We start from the raw sequence: 22568 nt of genomic DNA, 5'->3' as shown, positions 1-22568 counted from the left end.
ACCAAAAAGAACAAAAAAACCGCCAAAATAACCCAAATTTCTGACCAAAAATAAGCTCCATGCCTCGCGTGGGGTTAAAAATGTGCAACTGCTTCTTCAAATGATTAGCCAAAAAGTTTCCTTCATCCTTCAGCAGTTTTGTTTGTGCCGCCAACCCAATATTGCTTCACCACATATAATACCTTCTCGGTCACAAAAGGACCGTCCTCATGATCAGCCATTTTCATATTCCATCTCATGCCAGCGGCGAGCTTCTTAACCTTTATGAGAACGTCGACCGAGTCTCTCAATATCACTGCACCTTCTGGTCGCAGGATTCGATCCATCTCCAACAGGATGTCTTCCATTTTGCATCTGCTCCAAACGGACAAGTATTACGAGAAAATAATAATATGATAATATGTGATACATATCTCAAGATAAAACAATCTCTCATCCCATATCAGAACAAAAGTTCATGGTGGTTTTTTCCCCCAAATGAAAAAGGTTTATGGCAGTTTTGTGTAAAGCATCAATTTCAGGGTAGTTCTGTGAAATTTACCTACCTAAGAAACAGTACGAGTGCATATATATGTATGTATGTATGTGTTTGTGCACGTATGTATACACAAACACACACACACAAACACACACACACACATTACACGTGAGAAAAAGTTGAAGTTGGTTCGGCATCAGGTAGCAAAATTGCTATAGCCAGGCCCATTTTGAAGGTAAAAGGCCTATATGATGATAATGCTGATGGTGATGAGCATCTACCCTATGCAAACTATCCAACCCACCTACATCATTCCGTAAGATAACTGATTTGCATTGCGTATTTGATAAATACATGTGATTTATAAATACAAATCTTTTAATAGATGGCCAGATGTACACAACAATCAAGACCGTTTGACCAAGAAAGCCTTTCCCTTAAAAAGGAATCCTTAAGGTGCACAATTTTACAATGAAAAGGTTTTGACCAAGAGAGCATTTCTCCTAAAATTGGAGACTTAAGATTCACAACTTTAAATTGGGGATCCCCACAGAAGAGCAATTGCAAATTCTAACCTTTTGAATGTTGCCGGTCATAAATGACACTAATTATTAACCTGATCTCAGCATGGGTGCATAAGTAACAAACTCATGTGCAAAGCAATATTTGGCAAGCTAGGTGTACCATGAAACCTACTACTAGCCAATTGGAGATTCCAACCCTTAAAAGTACTAATTTCCTGTACACTATGGCATAGTCCATAAGTGACAACATTTGAATCAGGCATGGTTCCTCTCAAAGGCCGATACTAACATACACATAATTGTCCAAGTCCTCCCATTAATATAATTACATTGTTCGTTCCCTTTCACTTATCCTCACCTCATGCTCCATGTAATGGCCAAGTAAAGGGGCAATGAAATCGAAGGAAACAACACAAATAAGACTGAGGAGATGCAAGGTATAACCTTCTTTTCTTTTCTTTTTTTTTCTTTCCTCCCACGCCAAATCAAGTAAGGAATAAGAAATAGGATTCATGGAGCAGTCAACAAATAATGAAAATGAATCGACATTTATGATTATTATATTCTTTTAACATCAAATTATCATGGATTTATCTATTTCTCTAAACTAACCCCTAATAAATCATAGTTTGGCGTTAAATGCAGATAAACATGAAACCAACAATGAGGGAGGATTTTCAACGTGACCAGCTATTGCATTTATATCTTCTTTTATTTAGTTTGCCTCAGATCGTCTAGCTTCTTAGTTGCATTTTGTATTGAAAAAGGACAAGGATGACAAACTAAAAGGCTAAGATAAAAGTATTCCTTAAATATTACCTTTCGCTTACTAAAAGATAACTATTCCTTAAATATTTCTCTTTTGTGAACAATTCCACTACGCATGTTTCATACTGGTATTAAGACAAAAGTAAAAGCCACCATCGACTTACTTATTCTTGTAAAGGCTGAAAACACCATTAGCATGGATGAGGTCGTATGTCCTTGGGTATGTGGAGAAAGCTTCACACCTGACAAAGAAGAGCAACGGCATGTAAATCAGTTTTTAAAAAGAATGTGTTATTTGATTTCGGTAAAGAATAGTGTCTTTTCTGTTTAAAGCCTATCAATGAACAATTTCTGTCAGAGCATTGTATTATGTATTATTTAATTTTAAATAGAACTAATTTCAAGTCAGTCACACCTAGATATTTAATTAAGTAAATATGTCCATATATTTCAACAGATTCCTATATTCTCTGTACCAGTTAATAATTGTAAATATAGCAAATAATTGAAATAAAAGAACAATATGGAAACACCTAAATATTAAGAAGAGGATACATACCAATCATGATATATGCCAATTAATCCCCGCTCATACACCACACCAAGCGTAGATTTCTCAGCAATAGTAGGCACAACGTTCATCACCCATAATTTCGGAGATTCAATTGCTGCGGCAAAACTGCCCAATCCTGCATTCATATCCATTATATTACGATATCTCCCTGAGTCGAGTAACTTATTGACACCTTTGTAAGCTTTGACATGCTTCTTCCACAAGTTATTGTCCTCATGATATTTTTCCACCGAAAAGCCAGGTACAGAGTCAGAAGATATTCTTGGAGGAACATCATTTAACCTCTCAGGAAATGTTTTTATAGCTCCTCCAGCAACCTCTTCGGGATTGTTAACCTCAGGATAAGGAGTTACACATGCTTCCATCTTCTTGTACCTAGTATCATAGGGAAAGGATGAAATCACAGATGCAACTATAAAAGGGAAAAGAGAGAGGATGGAGTATCAATGATATCCCATCCTTTATTCTCCAAAAAAAATCCCTATAAAGGGAAAAAGAAACAGATATGATTGAAATAGCTAAAATAGTCTGTATTTCTATTTAAGAATGGTAAGAAAAATAACAAGATAAATAAGATTGAACACTCTCGTGCTCAAAATTGTATCCTAAGAAAGCCTTTATTCCGAAGATTTCCAGGTGGGCTAAATAAATCCTACTTATCAATGTATGATTCCAATGGATAAAAAAGTGGGAGGACAACTATTCCTTTTCTCTTAAGAGTAATCTATAGATAAAGTGTTAATTTACATCCGAGATTGACAATGTTCTCATATCTTTTGTATTTTGACATCTAGTGGATCCAAATATTTGTCTAATCGTTTGAGTTCCATTATGTTTGAGTGACATAGCTCCAAGCAAACTAATCAAGAGTAGACAGGGGCGTAGCCAAAGCTTGCTTGCCTTGGGCGGCTGCGCAGGGCAAGAAACTCCGCCTCTCCCACAACCTCTCCCTCCTCCCCTCGCTTCCCCTCCTCTCCCGCCACTTCACCTCCCTCTCCCACAAATCCAACCTCCTCTCCCTCCTCTTCCAGGACCTCCATCTCAACAATCCCCAGCCCTCCTCCCTCTCCCACTTCCAGGACCTCCATCTCAACAATCCCCAGCCCTCCTCCCTCTCCCACGCCTCCCTCCTCTCCCTCACAACATAGCGCCTCCCTCCTCTCCCTCACAACATACTCGTAGACCACATTTATTTTTCGCCCAGGGCAAAAAATAATCCTAGCTACGCCACTGAGAGTAGACATTGTGCAAGAGGCCAACCTAAATCGGTAATAGGAAGATTATTGTTTCTAATTTTCCCATGAGCATTAAGCTCACGAAATTCATGTTTCCTTACAGCCAAGAAGCAAATCTCTCAATTCTTGCAAATTTGAGTTACAATAACATGATTTGCAGCAGGTATAAAATTAATGGGAGGTAGAAAAAGGCCAAAGAACCAATTCCTTTATAAAAAATTTATCATAGTAACCTAAACTCACTACACATATTAGTTGCTTACCGCTAAGCATGATAAAAATTTAGTCTTTCGTCATTAACATTTAACAAAAACAGTAGACACAAGTCATAGCATTTACCACACATCATCAGCATTTCCCGATTCACAAATTTTAACGCGGGGCTCATCTTGCCTCCCGGGACAGGAATCAGCATTGATTCTCTTTCTCCAGACAGCAATTTCACCCTTCTCAGAGAACTTCTCCCAGCAAAGAAGTTCTGCTACTTCTTCTATCTTCTTCTGTTCTTCCTCAAGGTCCTCCTTCGTACGTTGCCATGCCTGGTAGTTATTCTTCCAGTTAATTGGGGGACCAGAAAGTACCCAAAAACCACCAGGCCTGAGGACCCGATCAACCTCCATCAAGTACTTTCCTTCTGAAAAGGAGAATGAACACGAAAATTGGATAAAGTTTGAACTCGTCGCTCTTAAAGTGAAATGTGCTCATGATTTGATTAATAAGAGTCAAGTATGTTTATTAGTATGCTAACCGTTTGCTCCCCATGGAATCAAGCACCTTGAACAGTGAGCCATATCAAAAGCCCTAGACGGATATGGAAGCTGTATGGATCCAAGAACTCCAATAACAGCAGGGACGCCTCTTTCCAGCGCAAACTGCACCTGCGCCTCATGATTGTCCTTTGGAGCAAATGACATCGCTATCACATTCTTTTTCAATAGATATGCACCCAAACTAGCAACCTGGAAGGATTCTAATATTCAGCAGGCGTAAATGCAACAACTTACAAAAGTGTATCCAGATTCACAAGCTTGGCACGTGTAATAGAAAAATGTGATGCAATGAGTCACAAATTATCCGATCACAACAGAAACCAAGAATAAGAAAAGTGACAAACAAATGCTTCAAGGAAAAATTAGATAAAAAAATGCAAGTACACGTAAACAAGTTATCATATTCTACCAAAAAGTCCCAGAATTATGCATATGCCAATATGATGATAACAAAACCAAGGAAAAAGATTCCTAGTCCTTAGCAACAAACAATAAAATAGAAATGGATCGGAAAATATTCCACTACAAAATAAAATTGGCTCAGCATAAATATAACAGACGGGGTAGATAAATAAATTAGTTGCAAAAGAAAGATTCGACATACCCCACAACCGGTATCGAGTGCAGTCCTAACTGTGCCATTATCAATTGGGATGACAGATGCCAGTTGATCAATATACTTATCCGCTCCCTGAGGAAACTGTGTTCCTCCACCAGGAAACCTGAACACATTTCCTTCATATTGAACCCAATTTTGAACAGCCTTTTCAACCGTCAAGCTTTTATATGGAGCATTTGCAAAAGGAACAAAATCACGGCTCTTTGGCCATGGAAATGGATTAACCCACCCTTTAGGTGCCGGAATAAGACAGTATAATTTTTCTTCATCTGGAGGACAATGCCTCTCTCTATAGATCATGTTGTCTCTAGGAAAGGTCATTGCCCGTCTTTGATCTTGGCAAGGAGTATAGTCATTATATTTGTCATCACAAGGCTTGAAAGTCCGGACACTTGAATCAGAGAGGTCAGTAGGAATGTTTTCTTTATTGTGGTGTGTCTCAAAGTTAAGATTAGGCAAGAGAGTACAATCAGTTTGCTTATTGACCTGTACTGCTATGCTGTCTCCCTTTCCAAATCCACTCCTCTGCCAAGCGCCAAGTAAATAGAAAAAGCAACACAAACCGACCACGATGATAATTGATACAGAGCTTCGTGTTCTGTTATCCCCCGGGTTTCCTTTCACAGCCATTATGTGCCTGAAGTACATTAAGTTTAAATAACCTCAGAAGGGATCAATTGAATATATATTTTAATTGTAGAAAACAACTAAAAAAAGCATCATCACTCTGAATGTAACATACTCAGATATTGAAATAAAGTACCACTATCAAGAAAAGGATGCAATCATCACTCTGAATGTAACATGCTCAGATATTGAAATAAATTAGCACTATAAAGAAAAGGATTCTTCAAACCTTACGTCTAAGAAAACAAAGAATAGTTTTTTTTTTCATAGAAAGCTCTATCTTAATAAAAACATGCCTTTAGATTTTTTTTTTTTTTAAGCACTCCCAAAAACTAACAATGGATCCGTGATTGAATCAACTGGTTGGAGGTAAAACAACACAAATCTACTAACATCTGACATTAGTGATGCATTATTTTTTTTTCTCTAGAGAATTATTAGTGATGCATAATGATCAGTCAAATGCTTAAAGAAGAAACAATCTACTTGCTAAGTGGAGTAATATCACTTTTATATTCAGCTCCCAAGTTAATCGCGGGAAATAACATGTGGTTTACGCTAAGCCAACATTAAGAAATCTAAATCCCCTCCCCTAGAATGTACTAACGCTCGAACAGCAAACCCAATAAAAGACATGACTTGATAATAAAGTATCTTCTACAAGAAAAGAAAAAGCCAATAAACGCGATCCGTTGTTAACATTTCATCCCACAATCTAAATAACAAATAAAGATCTAAATTTGAGAAGAACCCATCTATCTGCTTATCCAAAAAGGGTCGACAGCAAAACAACCAAATCTATAATGTTAACAAAATCTAATCTTTAGAAGAGAGAACGAACCAAGATCTAAACTTTGCAAGACCCAGAGGAGGAGGAGGAGGAGGAGGAGGAGGAGGAGAGACCTTACCTAGATCTTTGATCAGAGGAGGCAGCTGCAGATTCAGATTTGAGAGAGTGGAAGAATCACTGTTGGAAATTAATATACGCTGTCATTACTCCCCGCTGATTTTATATCAGGCAATGATGATGAGAAAGAAAAAAAAATAATTCGTGTAACAACAGTAAAACATAGGGTGGAAGTAGAGAATGTAATAAAAGATCAATTACGATAACTGCTAAAATTAATTCATGTACCAAACCGCGCACTAAAAAAGGACACGATTACAGCTTTTTGTTGAAGTGAGGATGATGATCAAGGGCTGCGAAGGGGGACGGTCCAGGTCACCGCGATCTCCGCTAGCGCGTGGTGTGGGTCCCACTCTGGTGAGGGAGGGATTGGGTGGGGGTGGGGTTTAGCCTGACCCCACCATACAGTGTTGGTTTTGATGAGCATGGGTCCCAAAAGTCGAAATATTAGGATGGGCTGTCTTCATGTGGGTGGGTCCCTATGTAGGGTTGGGGCTCGTTAAATTTTGAGATATCTATCCCCCCTAACAACGGGAGCGTCCAGTATTCATTATCCATACTATAGTAAGAGTTTTGCTATAGGGATCTAAAATATGGGTTCAACAGTGGGACATGTGAGGTGTCCCCCTCCTATTTCATTGTATAATGAGCTAGTGATCATACAATAGGAGGGGGATACCTCACATGTCCCCATGTTGGTCCCATATTTTGGGTTCTTAGGGAATTTTTCCTACAGTAATGCTATAGTAAAATATTTGTAGCATTTGTTTCCGTAGACAGGCAGGAGGATCTAGGCTTAACTTTTCATGATACATGAATTACTGTAGCACAGGCGGGAACTGTAGCGTTTAAAAACATTACTGTAGTATTATTACTGTAGCTCAGACGAGATTTTGTAGCATTTAAAAATATTATTGTAGTACTTACAAAAACTGTATTTAAATACAGAATTATTGTAGCGAAAATAAAAAAAAATGAAGGACGTGCTTTGCACGGGGTGCACACTAGTTTTGTGACAAATCTATGATATTTTGAAGAGGAAAATTCTTTACGGATTCGTATGACATTACTTTGAAGCTTATGCTGTTTCAAAGTAGGATAATATCGGAATAACCCTTCCCATCACATTAGGGTTGCGCGCGGGCGGGGACGACCCGCGAGCTAACCCGGCTCACCCCAGCATGGGTCATGATCCGGCTGAAAGCACCCTATGCCACTAGGAAGAACCCTAGAGGGGGGTGAATAAAGTTTATGCTAATCTAATCCAATTTAAATGCCAATTTAAACTAATTAATAAATATCCTAGCAAATATGATATGCAACAAGATATATATGCAAGGATATACAAATATCACAAGGGTAAACAAAATATAAACAATATAGTGGATGAAATAAACAATGAGAGAATAGCAATAAAGATGAACAAAAATATAAGTGCGTCAAGCCAAACTCAAACACAAGATATGATCACGGAGTTCGGTCCCCACGACCTACGTCTTCGCTCGTCAACTCGAGGAGATCTCCACTATCACAACCGGGTTTTCTACGCTCATCCGAATAATGTTTACACCTCACACTCAGTTTTCTAGTTCACCGAAAACTTTACAATCTCACACTCTTACAATCCCACTTACACCCTCTAAGTGTTAATCTCTAGCCCGTGTCTCCCTCAAGTGTTAGGAATTACAACCTCTCTCTAGGTATTACCACCTACCTCATTCCTCTTGGGACGACCCCATCTCTCACCATACACTGTCTCTCGGTGTACAAGTGTATTACAAAGTGATCTCATAAATTAAGCACAAATACAACAAATTTGTTCTCTACAATGGATGAGAACTCTATGTAGGCTCACACTCAATTGTTACAACTCTCACAACCCCAATAATACTATGTATGAAAATACTTAAGCTCAAGTAGGTGTGTGTAGACAATGAGTGAAATCAATACTAAACTCAAATATGAAATCTAGCTTAAAACAATGATAATCAAACAAGTATATAAATGTAAAGCTAAAGTTTGAGTTTAGAAAACTTCTTCAATGAATAGAGAGAGAGAGAGAGAGAGAGAGAGAGAGAGAGAGAGATGAGTCGAAGTTCAAACACCAAATGATGATCTATTCTAGCTCTTGAGAAAATTTCTTCACAAACTTTAAACATTTTTAAACAAAACTTAAACCATTGTAAAACTTATTTAAAACATTCTCTTAGTCATTTTTGGTCTGGGGTATGAGGGGTATTTATAGAGACCCCAAGACACAAGAAAATCAAAGCAAAAAAGATTAAAAAAAACCCAAAACTGGAACAGGCTGGAAAAAACTAGCCGTTACAGCATCATTCGACTAACGGCTTTCATCAGTCGACTGATGAGTTGACAGTTAGAGGCGTTTTCCAGCTCATCAGTCGACTGACGGACCTTATTAGTCGACTGATGACCTCATCAGTTGACTGGTCAGTCGACTAAAACAAAACAGAAACTTTTTGTTATTCCAGGTGATTTTTTCAGTCGACTGAACACATTCATCAGTCGACTGATAACACTGTATCAGCCTGATTAAAATAGTAAATCTAATTTTTAAACTGCTTTTAAAAATAGCAAACAAATTCTAAAAACTATGAAACTTTGGGAAATAATTATAGACATGATAATACACATGTTACAAAAACCGGTTTTTAAAAATCACCTCCCATTTGAGAAATCTCATTATTTTTTAAAATAGTCCAAAACATGAAAATGAACAACACTTGTTTTTGACATTTTAGCTAAACCATGTTTTAAAACTTTACAAAATAATTTTATAGACTTAATAAAATATGTATAAAGTGATATTAAAGTCTAAACCAATATTTTCACAAAAACACCTATATTTTGATAAAATTAACAAATACGTGTGTGTGATTAATATGGGCTTGAAGTATTAACACACAAGTATAAACCTATACTATAAATACTATAAACTATACCCAAGCTTGATGAAGGTCTTCAATGAGCTCAACTTGGTACACTTTGCTGATGAAGCTTGAATTTGGATCTTCAACATGAATTACATTGCTTCACTCCACTATTCTGCTATCCTCTATTGGATATGATCGTGAATGCTCGATTTCATCCATCCTCCAACGTGTTGTTTGCTTAGAATAAATACAAAAACACAAACACTAGACAAACAATATTAATAGTAAATTGTTTGTTAAACATCATTAAAACAAAAAGGCCAACACTGACCAGGTCCATAGTGGGCAGGGTCTGACCTGGCTCGTGACATACGCGGGGTCACGGACTGAGCTGGGTCTAACTCCAGACCCAGGATGAGCGAAATCAGCCCGACCCTAAGGTTAGTTGGTGTTTTTTAACAAAATCTTAAAGTTAGTTGGTGTTTTTTTAATAAGCCTTTGAAAACCCTAAGGTTTTCTTTTTTTTTTTTGGGGGGGGGGGGGGGGGGGGGTCTAATATTTTCAAAGTTATGAGGATTATGTGATGATCGCCCAAATCTACGTCTAATATTTACCCTTCAAAATATCATGATATATCACTTTTTGCTAGTTAAGATATATCTTAGGATTAATTGCAAATAGCTTGCTACTGTATCACCAAATTGCGGATAGATTCCGATAGCTCTAATTGTATGGACAGACTTATTTATTGAATTAGTTTTAGGCTCTTATAAAAGAGTAAAAAAAGATTTTATAGAGGTGAATAGACCCTATATAGTTATATTAGTGTAGATAGCCTCCAAATTGCTAATTGGTTCTCCTAAAAGAGTCAACAATAGTTCATTTTGCGGTTAATCCGCAATTTAGCAAATAGTAGCGGGAGTCTATCCACACCAGCGGAACTACTGGGGGTTTCGCCGCCATGGGGCTGGGTACATTGGGTCTAGCCGCAATTAACCATACAAAAGATTAATACGTGTGGCAAAACAGATTAAAATATAAGGCCAGTAAAAAGCGTGTGAGCTGCATCTGTGTTATAATGGGCCTTTAAATGTGAGGCATAATGGGCTGTTTACTTGCCGGGCCAAGTGTATAAAACCCAGTGAGTAACATTGGGCTTTCCGGGAAACGGCGTAATTTGCTTGCTGTGTAATGCGACCTCGTACGTGGAAAATATAAAATAATACAAGCCGAAGTACTTGATTTCAGCGTGAATATGATTGGCATAAACACAATAATACTTACACAGACAGTTATAATTCCTTGTTTAATAGACAAGTTTGTTTAATTATGTTTCAATTCTTTCCCTGCAAAAAAAAAAAAAAAAGCTAATTCTAGCTTTCTATTTCTTTCTGCAAAGAATACAATTTCTAATAACTTGTGCTGTTTTCCAAAAAAGAAAAAAAAAGCATTTACACTGGTTTTGAGTCACTGGTTATTACACATCCATATTTGCCCAGTTCTTATGGGCATTTTTGAAAGATTTGTTGGAAAATTAACTAGGATTATTAGTATGAAACTGAAAATAAGTTTTCAAGATGAAAGGAAACTTCTCCCGGTGTGATCGAGAATGCACAAGCACACATGCAAATTAAGATTTTTTGGAACCGGTTACATTTTTTTTTTCATTAGGCTTGTATGCGCGCGAGGGCCCCTCTATTCCTAGGTCCATTGAACATACTAAGGGAAAAAATAACATATTTAAACGCTCTAAACTCTTTCTTATTTTCCTATGTAGGACTAAAGATAACTCCCAATTTTGAAATACACTCAAAACCCCAACAAGATTTTCTCGGTTAAATCCTTGCCTAGCTTAAATATTGGTATCGATCACAGGTGGATAATTGCAACATGAGAAGCAGAACAATCAGAATCTGAGATTTCTGAGGTGAATGCATGATCGATACTGTATTAGTATCCGACCGATCTTCTGAGCTTGGCTGTTTATTGTTTGATTATTTGAATGCCAGATAATTTATTGGAGCAATGATACAATATGATTGATAGCAGAAATTAAAGTACAATACTAAGCTGTTTATGGATGCAGCTTAATTGTTTGTTGTTGTCGTCGTACTTCACTGTTTACGACTCTCAGATTTCGAATTGTTACGGAGGAAACAAGCCTCTGGACTGTGAACTTCCATATTTCTTTGAAAAAGTAAAGATGTTTGCCACGTAAAATTGGATTCGGATCCTCTCCACTATAAAAAAAACGGTGGAGGGACCACTACGTAATCACGGCCATTGATTATCTAATTAATGGGTTGTGATTTTTTCTTTTAGTATAAATTAGGAATGAGTGCAATACACGGGGGTATGGTAAATGTTAGATTTAGATTGTATCATAACCGCATACTAAATAATCAACGATTGAGATTAAAAGCAGTGATCTCTCCACTATTTTTTTGTAGTGGAGAGGATTCCCGTAAAATTTCAAATTGCCAGTTTTTTTTTACGTACGTCTCTTTTGCTCTTGCCATATTTTTCTAACTTTTGCTTCCCATTGTGTTGTCATTAGCCCTTTATTCACTCTGATCCATTAACATGCAGGAAAAGCAAACATTATACTGTTAGGTTCAATTCCTAGCACGTACATATCTCCTTTTTATTTTATTTTATTTTTTATTTTTTTAAGAAAATAATATGTTTAATATCTTCTTTTTTTCTTCATAGTAAATAGATCTACTTATAAGTTTTTAACCCACTGGTGGCCGCCCAAGGCGGGGGATGTTACCACGAGCCAGCTAGGGTTCGAGTCACCTCCATGGGGTATGTGGCGGGGATTAAAGCTAGTGAATTGAACTTACAAGGATACTCTATACATAAGGGGAAAAAAATACTTATAATTAGTTTTGTTTTATGAAAGGAAAATGATTTAAGGACCCAAATATGGGATCAAGGGAAGGGACAGGTGATGTGTCCCCTCCCTATTGCATAATGAGTTGGCATGGCCAACTCATTATGCAATAGGGAGCCCCCCCACCACCCCACCCCCACCCAAAAAAATAATAATTGTTGTCAATTGTCAATTACTCTGAGTGCAAGCTACTCTGTCTACCAATTATAAGCACATGCGTTTATGGTTGTTATAAGTTTATGTTGATATTAGTTGGCCCAAAGGCCTATTGATGGCCTGTTACCTAAAAGCCCAGTTCCCCACTACATTTTCCCTAGCCCCCTCTATTCCTCTCTCCCTACCCGATGGTACTCAATCCCTTCCAATTCTTCGTGTTCTGATAGCCGCCGCTTGGAGTCCCATCTCCCATCCCTGTAGGACGGCTCCTACCATTCGAAACCTTAGCCTCTCTACCGTGTCGGCTGCCCCCTTCTCTATATAAGTCAAGGGTTGGTAGTAGCTCGAGGAGAGAAGGAAGAAGAGATAATGACGAGATCTTGAGCTTTGAGCTCCTCTGTTGTGTGCAATCCTCTCCTCTCTTATGTGAGCTTTGTGCTCATGTGAGCTCTGTGCTCTCACCCCTTTGTGCGATCTCTTTCCTCTTTGTGAGTGATTTAAGCCGAAGATCAGTGGGCTCCCCTTTGTGTTCTTGGTGGTGCACTGTGAGAGAAGAACATAAACTGATTGAGCATGCTTCTGAACCAAACATCAACGACGACGATACTCTACAGTTTACCCTAATTCAAACACCAAAGCCAGTTGTTTGCATTAATTACCGTCTGAAATCAAATGTACGTACGTGTATGCTGATTAACTGCAAATACCGTGGACTCTCACACTCCATAAGCGCGGTGAATTCGTTCCCGGGCCTTGTACACACCTTAAACATGCATGAGGAAATAGTATCTAGCTTGAGTACTTTGCTCTAGAAAAAGGAAAGTAGCCGTACTCATTGAGTAGATGCTTTAAAGAGATTCACGAGAGAACATTCTAAAGCAAAGCCAAATATGTCCATAATTGCATGCGCATTGGGATTTTTAGCTGAAAGCAAATGATCTCATGAAGAAAAGAAAAGAAGACGAATCATCACATCATCAAAATATTTTGCATTAATTAGTTACTGCTCTTTTTTAACATGTTGTTATCTCGCATACATGAGCAACCTGTAATTATTAAAGTAAGATCGAATAAGCAATAGAGTACGTAGTGATCTTTTATAACTAATGTAATGAGCTCTATAAAATAAGTAGTATAAAAATCAATGGATGACAGGGAATTAATTAATGAGTGTCTTTCTTGATCATATGCAAGCAATTTCTGGATTGAGAATCCAGTCATGTTATTGGATTGTCGTTAATTGCCAGTAAAGGTTTTAGGTTCATGGAACGAAATACTCAAAGGTACCGTTTGACAAAGGGTTAAGTGAGAGGTTAAGGAGACTTAACCCCTTCTTAACCCGCCAAACACAAAAAATTTATACAAGGGTTAAAGTGAGTTAGCCCTCCATAATTTGCTAAACATAAAAAATATAGAAGGGTGTTAAGCTAACCCCTCTAGAGTGATTAAAATGAGTTAACCCCTCAAAATAAGGGGTTTACTAATACTTCTATTTAGAAGGATTAAGAGTTAACCCTTCTAATTATAAAGAAAATAGTCAAGATCATTGTTATTCCGAAACACTAAAACTGATCACAATGACTAAAATAAAACTTATTTAACGGGTTAATAATTTAGTCATTGAATGAGCTAAGTACATTAATCATTCTTTTTAATTCCTCTTCCTTAACCCATTACCAAACGGGGCCAAAGTATATATCTCTTGTGTTACTACGTACAAGGATAACTCCCCTGGCCTATGGATCGTTATAGGAATCAATTATTGGAAAGCAACAAACATCCACTGTTTCTCTTTTGCTTTAAATCAAAGTAAAAAAGTAGAAAGAAAAAAAAAAAATTTAATAAGAATAATAACTGCCCATCGGTGGCAAATCTGAGTTGGAATTTTGCCTTAGCTTGGACCAAAGACCAGTCCAATCTTGGCTTCAAACAACTTGTGCTTTACGAAATCCCCCCCAAGCTGCATGTGGCAACGCGTATAAAACTTATAAAAAATAACAAAAGAAAATAGAATTAAAGTAGAAAATAAAGAGGAGATGATTCTTACATGGATAAAGAAGAAGATTAAAGAGAAAGGGGAATTATAATGGATGAGGGAATAGGAAAGCTTGTTATGGGTCCAAAGAATGGCCAAAGAAAAGCATAAAGAAACTTGATTTAGCACAAGAAACCAAGCGCTCTCCCTCTCTCTCTCTCTCTCTGTTTTTTATTTATTTATTTAAATTTATAGAATGGAGTGCTCCTTGAGTTCCAAAGCAGGAATTTTCTAAAGTTGGGTGGGTAATAAGATGAGATCTCATGGAAGCGGAAAAAGCAAGTTGTTGTGTTTTTGTTGGGTACTATTCCCCAAACATCAAACTCTCTCTCTCTCTCTCTTTACTTGGCGAGGGGGAGGGATTTGGGAGACAAGGAACCTATAGAAAGATACTTGGCTTCCCAAAGATTTCGTGTTTCTAAATAATCTACATACCATCTTTATTCATTACCTGTGAGAACCTTCTAAAACAGCCTTAAACCCCTCTCTCGGGCTCTGCATCCGTATATGATTGCAAGTGAATCTAAAATCTTATATCCCTCGCCTTTTCTTTTATTACCTTTTAATTAAGACCCAAGTATTTTTTTCCCCCCCACCCACATATAAGCCTATATCTACTCACAATGTGGCATTGTGTGAAGGGGAGGATCGCCACCAGATCATCAGTTCGAGAGACAAAGAAAAGCAATATGGGTAGCTCTCGTGCCGCTTGCAGGCTTCTAGTGCTGCTCCTGCTCGTTTCTATAGCTCTTGCTCCTTACAAAGCCCTCGGCCTTAGAAACTTGGACCTTGCTCTGAGGAGAGGTGCAGCTGAGGAGCCTCGTGATGCTAAGGAAGCTGATGTTGTCGGCTTCGACGCGAAGAAGGGATCGGAAGCGCCTTCTCCTTCGTCGTTCGATCTAAATGGGACGAGCAAGAGACGAGTCCGGAGAGGGTCTGATCCGATCCATAACAGGTGTTGATGGCGAGCCGCAAATGCTTTTTTAAGTTTCAGAATATTTTGAGGGGGGTACAAGCTGGTTGTATTGCTTTGAGATATATAGTTGGTTTTCTTCATTTGGGTTGGTGACCATCTTCTTGTTTCATTACTTGGGGGGGAGTTTTTGTTATAGAGGAAATTTGTACAGAGGTTTCAAAGGGAAGGTTGATTATGGAGGAACTCTGAGACAACTTTCTCTGATTTGCTATTTAGATTCAGATCAAAATGGCGCAGAGAGGGTCATGGAAGAGAGATTACAACGATTAGTTTGTTCTTTTTTTATGCCTCAGGTGGAAAATTTTATACATATGTGCAAGTTATAGTGATATTGTATTTTGTTTTTCTTTTTCTTTTTTTTTTCCCTCTCTCTCCTTTTTCATGTTCTTAATTATTATCTCTTTATCATATGTGATGAGTTCCTCTGATGGCTTCCTTTCTTATAGCTTAGTTTAAACAAAGATGCGTTCCAAGATTATTTAGAATATTGTTCCTGGATTTTAGTTTTTCCTTTGTCCACCTTGTTTAATGCCGGTAAAAGTAAATGATACCGATCGACTTCACAAAATTACATAGGACTAGATGCTTGATTTGCCTTCTCAAACGCTGAAGATCATTGTCATTTCAGAGAAGATGCAGAGGAAGAAATTACATTTAGGGTCCGTTTGGTTTCAAAAAAATGCTTGTGAAAGCCTGACAAATTGTCAGAATTTCAACCAAAAACGCCATTTTAAGGGGCGTTTTTGGTTAAAAGCTGACAAAAACAGTAGCTTTTGTACAGTTTTTGTCAGGCTTTCATCAAACTTCTTTTGAAACCAAACGCGCCCTTAGGCTCCTTTTCATAAATTGACGTTCCGCACTTTAAAAAAAAAAGAAGAAGAAAAAAAAAGAGAAGAGCATTAAATATCAGTAGTTAGAAGAAGAAAAACAATATTATCATACCTGGATTTTTTAATCATAGAGGTTGCCGTTTTTTTAGCAGTCCCACCCAGCCGCCGCATATTTATTATCATTGCAGTAGTTTATTTTCATGACAAAACCGTGTCTAACTTTGATATTTTAACAAGCATATGCTACATACAATTTGAAATTCCATTATTTGCTATTATGTCCTTGATTCAAAAAATCTTGCATCTGGAACCACTTAGAAACTTCAACCTCATGTTCTCAAACTTTCACAGAGGCACAGATCCTTGATATCTATATCACTTAAACACGATTTTCTGTAATATGCCAAAATTCATCAGCTATTACTATAAATGGAAGCCTATAAAGAAAATTCTTCTACATTCCATGGGTACTCCTACAAGTAAATGATACATCAATGTACATGAAAATATCTCTTCTAGTCGTGATCGTGAGAATATCTCCTCTCTTTGTTAAGTTTCAATCGAAGAGGAGATAATTTGCGCGCAACTGCTTGCCAAATCATTTGCACTGCATCCCCCTCTGTTGATGGATACTGATACTCGAAATGATGAGCAATTTGCTGCAATCTCTTCCACATCTTTATCCATTCATCACGGTCAATTCCCCTCAGTAGCTTCACTAGAAATCCCTTCTTGACAGAATCAGAAGCACGGACAAATACCGAAAACTCTGAATAATCTAAGATATCCTCGAATGGGAGTTCAATGTCATCGCTTATAATAACAGGCACACAGTGGCTCACAATAGCATCGAAGAGACGGTTTGAAGATGGAGTATCTCCTGCTATATTGAGGCAAAATTTTGATGAAGCCATTCCTTGTCCTGCTTGTTTGATTCCACCTCCCCGTGCACTTCCATAAGTGAAATGTACATCCTTTTCATCTTTGAGAAGTTGATAGAGCTCCTGACGAATCATGCCACCCTACATATCAATGAGGCAAAGTAAGTTGAATAAACATATGTGCAGTAAGGCCAATTAGTACAGTTTTAGGTGTATGCAAAGGAAGCAACCAGAGTGACAACTTAGTGCGAGAATTGTAGTATTGGTTGCAAAAGACTGCTATACTTTACTCATTTCTGTTTATTGCAAATAACTGCTATACTTTACTCATTTTATGTTTATCAACAATTTACATATGATGAATCGATCAAAGCAATAACATCTAAACAATTACAGCTTGTTTCTCCAAAATTTAGTGGGGAAAAAAAATCATCCTTATTAGTTTACATCGATATAGGAAACTAAATTTATTGACTACTTCTAGTTGATCAATTTAATTAACAGATCATCAATTCATTTACTAAAGACCCTTGTCCATAGGCCATGAAATGAGTATTCTTCCTTTTACAGAGAAATACAAATTAGCTAAATCAAATGTCAAATGGAGATAATAAAACCTAATTGGATTCCTAGTGCTTCATATCAAGCTCTCAGAATTTGTTTGTTGCTCGAAGCTCAATGCCAGACTTGTGGGCTTTATTTATTTTTCTTGCAGTAGTTTCTGCACAGTTATATCCTTTTGTTCTCAAAAATAACATTTCACATTGACTTTGGTATTCTTCGTACATGACGTTGTATTTTTTTCTTAATTACATGTGTTATCTCATTAGGAAGCAATTACAAAAAAAAAAAGAATAAAATTGACCACAGTTTCACTTATTTTTACAATTAACTGAACGGAGAATACACCACATTTCCATCTGAGTTAGCAGATACCCACAACACTGAGTAGTAACTTATACCGATATCGATAAGTTAAGAGGCATTTTCCTGACGATATGTCATTAGCATGGATAAAATGGGGCAGTGTTTCTTTTGGTTGCAAAATTTAGGTAGTTTGGCCATGTAAGCATGCGGATACAAAACGAATATGAGAAAACTAGATAATATTGAGAAAAACATAGTTCATGTGATTCGAAAGAGGTCCTTAATATGTTCATTATAGCTAAAAAGCTAAGATTAGACATCTTGATTATCAAAATTAACCACAAATCTCCTTAATATGTTCATTATAGCTAAAAAGCTAAGATTAGACATCTTGATTATCAAAATTAACCACAAATCCATAATTTAAGAATCGAAACTATCAAGATTAGACATCTTGATTATCAAAATTAACCACAAATCCATAATTTAAGAATCGAAACTATCGTAAGAATATGACTAATGTGCATTCGGACATTTCGGATACGGATACAGATATTTCACTACAAAACCATATTTGTAACCATATCCTCGGTTATAGATTTGAGTAACTATATCTGTATCCTAACGGATACCGTTACGGATATTTCCTCGGATACGGATACAGTTTACCAACCCTAAGAATATACCACATTTCCATCTGAGTTAGCAGATACCCACAACACTGAGTAACTTATACCGAAATCGATAAGTAAAGAGGCATTTTCCTGATGATATGTCATTAGCATGGATAAACTGGGGCAGTGTTTCTTTTGGTTGCAAAATTTAGGTAGTTTGGCCATGTAAGCAGCAATGTTTCGAATTAAACATGCTTCATTAAAACTCACTTGTTAATTTGATTGTAATACCTATTCGTTGGTCGATGTATGATACATAATAACTTTAATATAAACAGTCATTGGAAGCATGCAACTTTTCCAAATTATTGGTACTAATAACAAAAACGAACCAGTGCTAGTGCTTAGCAGTATGAGATATCAAAAGGTGATTGTTCCTAATTTCTTAAATTGTAGACCACCAGAGTATCACCTCATTCAAATGCCTAAACCTAATGGATGATTCTATGTTCTATTCAACAGAAGAATACTAATCTACACAAATATGAGAATCATAACAGATGAAATAAACAAGCAAGTCCTTTTCAAGGCAACTTACATCCTTCCTAACGATGGCTCCTTGGAAATAAACCAATGTAGGGCGGTCTTCAAAGGGGGCGGAATCCTTTCCAACGGAGTTGACTACGTGAACATAAGGGGCCACAATATCCTTCTTTATGTTCGCGATCTCAACTGGGTATCTCCCGAAATCTGCAAGCAAGAACATAGCAGACCCCAACTTATTCCTAGCCTCCAGCATACTATTCGGGTGATGCGCTAGAATGATATGATCCTTTCCTCCCCATCTCTTCCACTCCTCTCGCTTAACCAAGAACTTCACCAATTTATCCTGCAAGAAATTGTTTCTGCTAATCTTCTCTCTACCGCGAAGCTTAGAATGTCGATTATAGCTCACTGATGAGAAGAACGGCACGAAGAACACATCAGCTTCCCTCGAGTCGTTCACTCTAATTGTGGTGCAAGGCCTCACTATGCTAGGAGCATTCGAAGCAAGGAGATCCAACGTCAACCAATACTCTACACTGTGCTGAACATTTAGCCCACCAGGGTACCTTGGAATCCCATCCAAATTACCAACATCCGGCCATATCTGGTTCCTTCTCGTCCCTTTCCAATCCAGCAACCCAAAATGGAATTCAGGAGGCAAGTCGTACATATAAACCTTGAGTCCGGCCTCACTTACATCACAAGTTGTCTTCTCTCTTTGAGCGCCGGAATTTCCTCGAACACCTTGAGGGGCTGTTGTAGGAGGGTGTTTTCTATCGATACGCCTGGCATTTGAGGCTAGCGTGTTATTGGGGAGCATGAGCAAGAGAACTGAATCAGGTATGAGTGAGTTACTGTTGCTGGACTTGAGAAGAGTGAAGCAAGAGAAGAAGAGGAGGAAGACTGAGAAGGAGACTACACAGAAGAGTAGCCTCCTGGTCTCAAAGAACGAGAAGGGCTGCATCTTTCTCTCAGACATGGGGAATTCTACTCAGCTCGCGATCAAACAAATTATCCCGATCAAAAACAACTAGACTTAAACCTATAGAGCTCCAGTCTCTTTCCCCAAAAATAAAAAAATAAAAAAACCCAAAACCCTTATCAGCTCCAAGCACGAGAACAAATTCGTGAAGGTAAAGAACCATACCAAGGGCTGATTTTCCTCAAACCAAGAGCATCCGTTAACTTCTGGAGCAGACCCAACAAGAGCTGCACGTTAAAGAACAAGAAGATTGAAAGAATTTGACAACCGAGTTGGGTTTCAACTCAATTGTTCTAAAATTCTTTTTTCCATTAGAAGTCAAATAGAGGAATAAGGAATAGTAATTAAAATACCCGCAATCAAGGTGGGGTGGGCTCTCCCTCAACAATTTGTCAAACGATCGAATTATTATCTGAAAGTGTCGATATATAAACAGGAAGATTTGAGGGGCAGCAAAAAAAGAAGAGAAATTTTTGAGGTGATTTCGGTATGATGAGGGGTTGGTTTGCGATGCCAATCGAGTGGTGGAATCTGATGATCATCCCACAACAACAAAAAAAAAGGAACTTTACCAAAGGTGAATAATTATGCGGTTTAATCTCACTGTGTGTGGGCACACTGTGTTAAAGGTAGTCCATGGGTTTTGGGTTGGACCTGGAGGCTGCATCTTCAACATTTTGCTCAAAAATTTCTCCAAAACAGGAAAGCAAAAGTCATATTCTCCAAATTATTTTTGCTCTAACTTTAACAGTTTTTTTTATTTTGAAAAATCATGCATTTATTATAATAATAAAAGTATTCTACATCCCTATTTTGGGATGTTCTTATGCATTGGAACTGCCCTCATTGCTTTTTTTGTAATTACAGATTTTGTTTTATATTTATTTTCTCCTCCATCCCGTTTTGAAGAACGTGCTGCATTTATGACAAAGCTCTCCCCAAATATATGAAGAATGCCCCAGATTTGGGGAAGACTCCCTTTTTTTTTTCCTTCATCCCTATTTTGGGGAATAGGATGAGGAATCTGTTAGACTAAAAAAACCCAAAATTCTCCAAAATTGAGAATGCCAATAAAATGGGGAAGCTGTTGGAGATGCTCTTGGACATCAACGCAGTGGGAACCGAGAACGTAAAATCTCGTCAGGACAATCTGCGTGCGTGAGCCAGGAGAGAAATGAAAATCCAAATATAATTTTAGTCGAATATAAATATTATTTATTTTTTCCCGTGACGACGTGCCGGTTGCACATTCTTAGCTGTTGTGGGAATAAGTTAAATTTATTGAATTTATATGTAGTAAGCCGTTTGGTTCCTGTTTTTGGATGAGTAAAAGGGGGGAAAGCTGTCAAAAATGTCAGCTTTTTGGCAGCTTTCCCTCAAAATCGCCGTTATAAAAGGCGATTTTGGAGAAAAGCTGTCAAAAACTGATATTTTTAACAGCTCCCCCCCTACCCATCCAAAAAACCAATCCAAACAGCCCCTAGAGTATTTGATTTTGAATCTTGTGATGCATGACTTGGAGTAGTAGAGCTACGGAGTTCCCAAGAGAGAGAGAGAAGAAAATGGAGGATTAATAATTACCTTTGTTCATAAAGGGTTGTGAAATTCAAGTATCTTGTACGGTCCCAACAGGCTTTATAGCTGTGTATTTTCGCATGGGTTTTAATGCGTAGCGTGCCCCGGGTGAATTTTATTTTATTTTATTTTATTTTATTTTATTTTATTTTATTTTACTCACTAGGCCTGTCAGGCCCAAAACTAATTAGCCGAGTTACCTGTGGTATGGTGCTCGCAAGCCCAAGCGAACAAGCTCGCAAGCCAACATGAGCTCGTTATATTGGATAAACTAAGAGGTTTTTTTTTTTTTGGTTTTGGTCTATTTTAAAGAAGACTCAACTTTAAGCGTGGGAAGGTAATTGGGTTTGGTAACTGGGTCATTTTTACTCAAGTTATTCTACTTTCTCCATCCTTAATGCTAATTAGTGAAATTTATCTTACAAAGTATGCACTATTTGCCACGGTTAGTTACTGGGCTGTTTGTTTCAAAAAAATTTGGATGGGAAAGTGAAAACACTCCCAAAGAACTATTATTGTCTTTGTTTCAAATTTTTTTAGGGCAATAGGTTTCTATGAATTGGCTTTAAAACACCCCTTAAATCTTAGAAAGGTTAACTGCATATCAGTCCCTTACATCAACCTTAACTGCCAAATAATCCCTCAAGTCTCATTATTTTCTTCTTAGCTCCTTAAATCTTCAATTTTTTTGCCAACCCGTCCCTGATATTAGGTGGCGTTAACAATGACTGTTAAGTATAATGGAAATTGCTAGATTGTATGTTATAACCCTGCCCATAATAACTCTCTTATTTATATCTCCATTTATCCTATT

General features: G+C 37.5%; 3 protein-coding genes across 5 annotated transcripts; 1 reads left to right on the top strand and 2 right to left on the bottom strand.

Annotated features, from left to right (window-relative positions):
• On the bottom strand, positions 8 to 6810 carry LOC109832578 (probable methyltransferase PMT2). 3 transcript variants are annotated; one of them, XM_020399927.1, is made up of 8 exons: positions 6731 to 6810; positions 6504 to 6562; positions 4954 to 5605; positions 4328 to 4538; positions 3919 to 4213; positions 2330 to 2719; positions 1935 to 2012; positions 8 to 354 (listed from the first exon to the last, which is right to left on the bottom strand). In XM_020399927.1, the coding sequence occupies exons 3-8, from the start codon at positions 5596 to 5598 to the stop codon at positions 123 to 125; spliced, it is 1851 nt and encodes a 616-aa protein (XP_020255516.1). In that variant the 5' UTR covers positions 5599 to 5605; positions 6504 to 6562; positions 6731 to 6810; the 3' UTR covers positions 8 to 122. The 3 variants fall into 3 exon arrangements, with proteins under 3 accessions (XP_020255516.1, XP_020255517.1, XP_020255515.1); XM_020399928.1 differs by having other exon boundaries at positions 6499 to 6562; positions 6731 to 6809; XM_020399926.1 differs by lacking the exon at positions 6731 to 6810 and having other exon boundaries at positions 6504 to 6724.
• LOC109832008 lies at positions 14600 to 15804 on the top strand. The gene has a single exon (XM_020399463.1). It carries the CDS (start codon positions 15107 to 15109, stop codon positions 15443 to 15445), a length of 339 nt encoding a protein of 112 aa, XP_020255052.1. The 5' UTR covers positions 14600 to 15106; the 3' UTR covers positions 15446 to 15804.
• Positions 16531 to 20785, bottom strand: LOC109832577 (probable arabinosyltransferase ARAD1). The gene is made up of 2 exons (XM_020399925.1): positions 19250 to 20785; positions 16531 to 17311 (listed from the first exon to the last, which is right to left on the bottom strand). The coding sequence occupies exons 1-2, from the start codon at positions 20174 to 20176 to the stop codon at positions 16805 to 16807; spliced, it is 1434 nt and encodes a 477-aa protein (XP_020255514.1). The 5' UTR covers positions 20177 to 20785; the 3' UTR covers positions 16531 to 16804.

The sequence above is a fragment of the Asparagus officinalis genome, chromosome 3 (genome assembly GCF_001876935.1).
Source record: "Asparagus officinalis chromosome 3, Aspof.V1, whole genome shotgun sequence".
Taxonomy (NCBI): domain Eukaryota; kingdom Viridiplantae; phylum Streptophyta; class Magnoliopsida; order Asparagales; family Asparagaceae; genus Asparagus; species Asparagus officinalis.
The sequence above is the reverse complement of the archived record's forward strand: the minus strand, read 5'-3'. Positions and strand labels throughout refer to the sequence as shown.